This window comes from Mustela nigripes, chromosome 12 (assembly GCF_022355385.1).
Source record: "Mustela nigripes isolate SB6536 chromosome 12, MUSNIG.SB6536, whole genome shotgun sequence".
Lineage (NCBI taxonomy): Eukaryota > Metazoa > Chordata > Mammalia > Carnivora > Mustelidae > Mustela > Mustela nigripes.
Window position 1 is genome coordinate 42,099,415 of NC_081568.1, and position 9,097 is coordinate 42,108,511.

Here is a 9,097-nt window from a genome sequence, read left to right on the forward strand (position 1 = left end):
CCGTGGGTTAAGCCGCTGCCTTCGGCTCAGGTCATGATCTCAGGGTCTTGGGATCGAGTCCCGCATCGGGCTCTCTGTTCAGCAGGGAGCCTGCTTCCTCCTCTCTCTCTCTCTGCCTGCCTCTCTGCCTACTTGTGATCTCTCTGTCAAATAAATAAATAAAATCTTAAAAAAAAAAAAAAGAAAGAAAACCCTAAAGATGCCACCAAAAAACTTCTGGAACTGATAAATGAATTCAGCAAGGTCACAGAATACAACATCAATGTACAGAAATTTATTACATTTCTATACATTAATAAAGAAGCAGCTAAAAGGATGTGAGGGCGATCTGGCTGCGACATCTGTCACCCCATTGATCGCCAGGGTTGATTCGGCTGATCTGGCTGGCTAGGCGGGTGTCCCCTTCCTCCCTCACCGCTCCATGTGCGTCCCTCCCAAAGCTGCGCGCTCGGTCGAAGAGGACGACCTTCCCCGATAGAGGAGAGGACCGTTCTTCGGTCAAGGGTATACGAGTAGCTGCACTCCCCTGCTAGAACCTCCAAACAAGCTCTCAAGAAGCAGCTAAAAGAAAAATTAACAATCTCATTTACAACTGTACCAAAAATAATAAAATACCTAAGAATAAACTTAACCAAAGAGATAAAAGATGTGTATTCTGAAAACTATAAAACACTGATGAAAGAAATTATAGATAACACAATTAAAAAAACATTCCATGTTCATTGATTGGAAGAACAAATATTGTTAAAATGTCTATATTACCCAAAGCCATCCACTCATGTAAGGCAATCCCTACCAAATGCCAATAGCATTTTTCACAGAATTAGAACAAATAACCCTAAAATTTGTATGGAACCACAAAAGATCCAGAAGAGCCAAAGCAAACTTGAAAAAGAAAAACAAAACTAGAGGCACCACAATTCCAGACTTCAAGTTATACTACAAAATTGTAGTAATCAAAACAATATGGTCCTGGCACAAAAACAGACACATGGTTCAAAAGAACAGAATAGGGAGCTCAGATATAAACCCATAATTCTATGGTCAATTAATCTTCAACAAAAGAGGCAAGAATATGCAATGGGAAAGACATCATTCCAACAAATGGTGTTGGGAAAACTGGACACCTATATGCAAAAGAATGAAAAAGGACCACTTTCTTAACACCTATGCAAAAGTAAACTCAAAATGGATTAAGGACCTAAATGAGAACTGAAACCATAAAAATCCTAAAAGAGAGTATAGGGAATAATTTCTCTGACATCAGCCCTAACAGCATCTTTTTAGATGTGTCTCTTGAGGCAAGGCAATCAAAAAGCAAAAATAAACTATTGGGACTGCATCAAAATAAAAAGCTTTTGCACTGCAAAGAAAACCAGCAAAACTAAAAGACCACCTAGGAATGGGAGAAGATATTTGCAAATGACATATCTGGTAGATGGTTAGTATCCAAAATATATAAGGAACTTATACAACTCAATACCCCAAAACCAAATAATATAATTAAAAATGGGCAGAAGACATGAACAGACATATCTCTAAAGAAGACATCCAGCTGGCCAATAGACACAGAAAACATGCTCAATATCACTCATCATCAGGGAAATGCAAATCAAAACCAAAATGAGATAGCACCTCACACATATCACAATGGCTAAAATCAAAAGCTCAAGAAACAACAAGTGTTGGTGAGGATGTGGAGAAAAGAGAGCACTTGCACACTGTTGCTGGGAATGCAAACTGGTGCAGCCACTGTGGAAGTCAGTATGGAGGTTCCTCAAAAAATTAAAAACAGAACTACCCTATGATCCAGTAATCATATTACTGGATATTTACCCCCAAAATACAAAAACGCTAACTCAAAGGGATATACACATCCTTATGTTTATTGCAGCATTATTTATAATAGCCAAATTATGGAAGTGTCCATCAACAGATGAATGGATAAAGATGTGGTATACATATACACATATATTATGCAGCCATCAGAATATTGAATTCTTAGGAATTTTACCATTCAACCATAAGAAAGAACGAAATCTTGCCATTTGCAACAACATGGATGGATCTACAGAGTAGAATACTAAATGAAATAAGCCAGTCAGAAAAATACCATTTGATTTCACTCCTATGTAGAATTTAAGAAACAAAACAAATGAACAAAGGAGGAAACTAACAAAAAAGAGACAAACCAAAAAACAGACTCAACTACAGAGAACAAACAGAGGGGAGGTGGGTGAGGGGTTAGGTGAGGGGATGGGTGACATAGGTGAAGGCGATTAAGAGCTCCCTTATCTCGATGAGCACTGAGAAATATATGGAATTGCTGAACTGCTATACTGTACACCTGAAACTAATACAACACTGTATTTACATATAGTGGTATTAAAGAAAATAAATTAAAACTCATGTCATAATCTGGGGCACCTGGGTGGCTCAGTGGATTAAGCCGATGCCTTCGGTTCGGGTCAGGATCTCAGTGTCCTGGGATCAAGCCCCGAGTTGGGCTCTCTGCTCAGCGGGGAGCCTGCTTCCCCTTCTCTCTCTGCCTAAGTCTGCCTACTTGTGATCTCTCTCTGTCAAATAAATAAAATAAAATATTAAAAGAAAAAAAACTCATGTCATAATCAAAATCAAAATCAATCAATAGTGCTGGAACACATGGACTGCCAAGGCAAAAGAAGGGAGTTAGACACTTACTTCATACCATGTGCAAAAATTAACTCAAAGGCCTAAATGTAAGAGCACTGACAGTATAAAACTTCTCGAAAAAAACTTGGGGTAAATCTTCATGACCTTGGATTTGGCAACAGATTCTTGGATACAATACCAAAGCACAGGCAACAAAAGAAAAATAGAAAAACTGGACTTTCTGGAGTTCCATGTAAGTTCTGCGTAAGAATTTTACCTCTATAAAGAACTCTTACAATTCTATAATAAAAAGGCAAATAATTCAAAATAGACAAAGTCTCTCAACAGACTATTTTCTGAACAAGGTACATAATGGCCAACAAGCAGATAAAAATACACTCAACATAATTAGTCATTACAGATAATTTTAGTTAAACCCAGAGTTCCCATACGACCCAGCAGTTCCACTTCTACCAAAGAAGAAGTAAAACATACACCTACATGAGAACTTGCACATGAATGTTTATAGCAGCATTATTCATGTTGCCAAAAGGTGGACACAAGCCAAATATCCATTAACTGATGAACGGATAACTAAATGTCGTGTATCCACACAATGGAGTATTATTCAGCCAAAAAAGAAACGAACTACAGATACACACTATATAACGTGATAACCCTCAGAAACAGCATGCTAACTGAAAGAAGCCAGTCACAAAAAAACACATATTGCACAATTTCGTTTAAATAAAATATCAAGAGTAGGTAAATCAATAGTGAAAGCAGATTAGTGGCCGCTTAGGGCTGAAGATGCGAAGCAGGGGTGTGATAGCAAAAGGGTACAGGATTTCTTTCGTATGTGATAAAGTGTTTTAAAATTGACTGCAGCAATCGTTTCACATATCTGTGAATATGATAAAACCACTATATTGTTAACTTTGAATGGGTGAATTGTAAGGCATGTGAGTTAGATCTCAAAGTTGTATAAATAAAATAGAAAATACAGAGTACAGCTACAGTATGGACTTTAACTGTCCATATTCGCACTGTATATCCATGCTTATATCCCTTTATTCCCTGAATAAATAGTTTTTATTGAAGGCAAGCCTAGAAAATTTCTGCAGAAAAGCCACAATGATTCCTAACTCCAAGAACTTGTACACACCCATTGCCTGAGCTTGCCTTCCCCCTCCTCTTGCCCAACCCACACTTCAAATATACTTCAGAATAGCTGGTTCTTGTTTGGAAAACATGCCTTCTTAAGTTATGCCACATTTCTTTAGACTATAATTTTCAGGGAACTCCTAAAACATTAATTACATTGGTGGTACGATTTTATGCAGCCATGAACTCTGATGTTTTGTCTTTCCATGTACAACCTGTGGTCCTGAAAAGCATCTGACTTCTATTGCCTTTGAATTTCTTCCAGAAAGCCACTAAAGATATAATTGTTGAGTGAATCAGAAAGAAAGTTTTCTTCTCTTTATGGCTCACTATTACTTAATTAACAAGTTGTTGAATACTTACTACATACTCAGCACAGGAGCAAGAAGGAACAGGAGCGGCCAATCTGGTTGGAAGCATAAATCTCAGCCACCCGCCAATTAAAATCAAAAACAAAGAAACTGAGATTTCACTTCCCTTGACTCCCACCTGCCAGCTTTTTACCTGGATAGATCCAACTTGATATATCTCTTTTTACAATCCATGGCTCTTGTCCTTGTTCCAACTTGGAGATGACATCTGGTTTGGACATTGGATGCCCTATTATGGAGAAATCAGAGAGGAACTCGGTTGGCTACACTGAAGAAAAAAAAGAAAGGGTTCTAGGCACCTGGGTGGCTCAGTCAGTCAAAGTGTCCGACTCTTGATCTCAACTCAGCTCAGCTCTTGATCTCAGGGTCCTGAGTCATGCCCTACATTAACAACAACAACAACAACAAAAGTGCTATTTTAGGAGCCCCTCAGTGAAGCTGTCCAGCTGGCTCTCAGCAGAGCACTGACCTTCTGCTGGAGAGAAAAAAGAGAGTACAAAGTCAGTCATTACCTATGCCAGGAACCCACCCAACTTGATCATAGGAGAAGAGAGAGGCACTGGATTGGGAATTGTTATGATATGGGGGAAGCCATCCTTACCCAATGAGACCAGGTGGCTGAAGTTCTCCAGCATCACATCTCTGTACAGGGTCCTCTGAGTGCGGTCCAGTTGCTGCCACTCCTCCTTGGTGAAAGCTATAGCCACATCCTCAAATGACAACGGACCCTATAACAGCACGTTCCTGTTCAATCTGAAGTGATCGTTCTTATTTTTACCATAGCATGCCAAATCATATGCCCAGTTCTACACCATGCCTATTCAGAAAAATGATGTAAAATTCTGTCTGTAGCAAGAGGAATCAAACACATTTGAAGAATAGAAGAGCAAAGAGGCTTAATCACAAATGGGAATTCAATAAAGGCAGCATTTCAAATAAATGTATTCAATAAGTGGTTCCAGGAACACTGGACAGTCAATCAGTTCAATAATAAAAAGCATCACAAATTATTAATACTGGTTATCTCAGGAAAGGGAATACTGAGGGTCCCTTTGACTTTATTATTTTTATTTTTATTTTTTTAAAGATTTTATTTATTTATTTGACAGAGAGAGATCACAAGTAGACAGAGAGGCAGGCAGAGAGAGAGAGGGAAGCAGGCTCTCTGCTGAGCAGAGAACCCAATGCGGGACTCGATCCCAGGACCCTGGGATCATGACCTGAGCCGAAGGCAGCAGCTTAACCCACTGAGCCACCCAGGCACCCTTATAATTTTTATTTTTTGTATTTTTCAATGTTTTTTTAATGTTTTTACCAAGTAGGGATAATTCAAGCCAAGACAAAATATAGCAAAATGATTTTATAAATTGAAAAAAATGGACCAAAACTGGCATTTCATTGGGGAGTAGCTTCACCAACTGTGGGACCATAGCAAAGGCTACACAGAATCAGAGACCCCGGCATTCCCAAGTGTTTGCCACTGAATTTTAAGTAAAGAACTGCCTACTTGAAAGAAATCATGATTTTGAGACATACAGATCCTCATCATTCCCCCTTTTCTAGGTTTTATCTCTGGATAAACTATACGTTAGTTCCCCCAAAGAATAATGCTTATAGAGTTCAGCTCTAACATTACACTGACTGCCTTCTAAAAAAAAAAAAAATATTTAAAGGCACAACCACAAAAAATCTGACATACTTATCCAGAAGTATAGGTCAGGACATCATCTATAGAAGATCCCCCCAAATAAATTTCTTTTTGTTTTAATGGTAAGAAATACTTTCACTGAAAATTCAGTTGATTTTATTTGTGGAGAATGTGAAATCATGTGTATGATATCCTCTACCTCTCCACTGTGGCTGCTAGAAAAGACTGAATAAATTTGACTTTATTTTTTTTCAAATTTGCACTTTAATTTTTACACACTTATATAAAATACATAATATAGATATGGATTATATTTATATAAAATGTACATATAACATATACATGAACTATAATAGTTGCTTTATGTGGCTTAAAACCACATAAATGTACATAGTACACAGCAACTCGTTCCAAGTCTTTGCTCTCTCTATCTTTTCCCTAATTCTGATTTCTAGCTTTCTGCACTTTTCCATTTGACTATATGGAAATTGAGTACAAAATAAGCAAGCAACTTACATGAGACTTGGTCATTTTCTGCTTCTCTTCCAAAAAAGCAGAGATCTGAGGAATCAGGATTGAAAGACTCAGTCTCCAGGAGCCATTTACCAGTCTGAAACAACCACCACCAGAAGTCAGATGGAAATCAGGTCACCTTGTAGAAGGTCATTTGATCCTTATAGAAGGGTCTATAAGCACTACATGAAAAAATCTTCTTGTGATTATTGATTACATAGATCTTGTACAAGGTATATTTTTAAATTTTGTTTTATTTTTAAAAAGATTTTATTTATTTATTTAACAGAGATCACAAGTAGGCAGAGCAGCAGGCAGAGAGAGGGGGAAGCAGGCTCCCCACTGAGCAGAGAGCCCAATGCAGGGCTCAATTCCAGGACACTGAGACAATGACCTAAGCCAAAGGCAGAGGCTTAACCCATTGAGCCACCCAGGTGTCCCTACAGGGTGTATTTTTAATTGGATGAATGCAGATATTTCTGTTAATACACAAACACCTTATTGTTCCCCTTTGAACCAGCAGTTCTATTTGTAATTCTATCTGTAAGGCTCTACCATAAAACAATAATCATGTATACATATGTATGTAAGATTTAATTACAGATGAGGCAGTTCCTTGACAATAAGAATAGGAATGGCCAAGTAGAAAACTGAGAACCATATTCCCTAGACACAAGCAGCTGACAAAATCCTAAGAGCTCTTTTACATTTTTCCGCTAATCTAGCAAATTCTCTTGCTAAATCAATATTCATAGATTAAAACTGTTGACTTCGTTAATTTTAACATGTTTTTGTTTAAGTTTGTATTGCTGATATTCAACAGTGCAGTTGTCTATGTAAGAAAATAGTGTCACAGAACCATAGATGAACAGGAATATACGACAATGCAGAAAGATACTTACCTGGTAAATTCTTCTCAGTCCCAGAATGGGTCATGCAGAGAAGGCTGAACTCATTCACAGGAAGTGAGTACTCCCATGAAAGGCAGACTGTTTCCTAAGGGGTTATCCCAGGCTGTGTCAAAATAAACTTAGAAGGAAACAATCCAATAGTCATGCTCCTCTTTAGACACCGAGCTCTGAAACAAGTAAAAAGCAGGGGTTTAATAAATGTTTGTGGAACAGAATGTAGAACACTTTCAATAAACAGGAAGACACGGGGCTGAAATTACACCTCATATAAGAAAAGAAGAAAAAAACCAGCCCTCACATTTCAGAGCTGGCCTGACCCTCAAATTCTCCTCTTTAAGTTAATTACACAGAACATCAACACCAGACAAGGTCACTCTGTGACCGTGATAGAATAAGCCAAAAACAAGACCTCCCTGAAATCATGTCTGAACACAGACAGACGAAGCATCAACATTGTCCAATACACAAAACACCCCCTCTCCAAGTTAATAGGAACAACGACTTCCTCACCTATTACAGCTTTACCGTCAGAATAGTCTCCTCACCCTAGATATTTGAAATCGCCCATCACTGAACTACCCCACTTCTCTCAATATCCAATTCAGAGCAAGGTCTACCCCCTTAGGCCCTCCTCAAAATTACCCAATACAAGGATAAGTCCTATAAGAAGTTCTAACGCTCTCATACCAGAAGGCCCCCCCCACCCCCCTTTTCTCCAGGGTGTGCGTGTTCCCGGCTAGGTGCCAGAGCCATAAACCCAACTTATTCAACTACAGGATGTTCCTGGTGGCCTTTGACTAGAGGGAATTGACAATAATAAGGTTAATCCTTTAGATTTGTTTGGTCTTATGTCTAAAGGATGTTTTCTTCTCTGAGGACGTGAGTGATGGAGGGAGATGGAGGTTTGAGAAAACATCTGAGGAGGTGTTTCAACGTGGGGGCGGCCTCTGACCTGCAGAAATTGTAAAGTGAGGTGTTTCCCACTAAACTAGAGCTGACCCTTACCAGTCTCTGGCTGCATTACCGACTCCCTACAAATCACTGAATCACCAGGTGCAGAAATCACAAATCCCAAAGAGCACCTCCAAGAACCCCGATCACAAGACTGGCCATACAGGTCCACAAATCACTGGCACACGGATACTCCAACACCTGCATCCCCGACCCACAGATCATACTGCTCTCCCTATTACTGACCCCTTGTACGTACCCAACATCCATCCCACAGACTTTCCATCAGTCTGCATAGACCTCCAATTACAGACCCTCACAGACCCCCGACTTCCTAATGACTTAATCCATAAACCCCCCTTCTGACCCCCCAGCTCGATTATCAGGTCCCGAAACGTCCGGTCCTAGCAAAACCCCCGACAGCTGTCACAGATTAACATGCATCGAAGAACTCCCGCTTCCTGTCTGGGAGAGTGCGGCGCGGGACTCGCGAGCATGCGCCGAGTCCTGCAGAGCGATTTTGCCCACTCGGCGTCCTCGGTGGCTTTGTTCAAGGAAGCAAGATGGCGACTCCCACACGCCGTGTCTCCTAGTGGGAGTCGCCATATTGAGAGTCCTGTCAGGTCCGTACACGCTGAGGAATTCGGTTTATCCTTAACCTGAGTTTGGACTGTGCCACCGTGGCAGCGAGGGGAAGGAGGCAAGATGACAGAAAGTATTACACAAACCAATGAGAGCTTTAACAGGAGGATTGGAGAAGAAGTTGCAGTAGTACAGTCTTTTACTGGGAAAGAGGAATTTTGAATGGTACAATCCACTGGAGGCGATTCTACTTAAAAGTACTGATAATGGGGGCGCCTGGGTGGCTCAGTGGGTTAAGCCTCTGCCTTCAGCTCAGGTCGTGATCC

At 39.9% G+C, this 9,097-nt stretch overlaps 1 protein-coding gene across 1 annotated transcript in view; it reads right to left on the bottom strand.

Moving 5' to 3' along the window:
* Positions 1-6,406, bottom strand: part of LOC132027792 (zinc finger protein 300-like) — a 10,575-nt gene extending 4,169 nt beyond the window's left edge. The window contains exons 1-3 of the mRNA XM_059416530.1: positions 6,331-6,406; positions 4,768-4,894; positions 4,269-4,395 (exon numbers count right to left, since the gene is read on the bottom strand). Coding sequence (XP_059272513.1) covers positions 4,269-4,395; positions 4,768-4,894; positions 6,331-6,345 — 269 coding nt within the window. The 5' untranslated portion in view covers positions 6,346-6,406. The remainder of the gene's footprint in view (positions 1-4,268; positions 4,396-4,767; positions 4,895-6,330) is intronic.
* Positions 6,407-9,097: the final 2,691 nt, after the last annotated feature.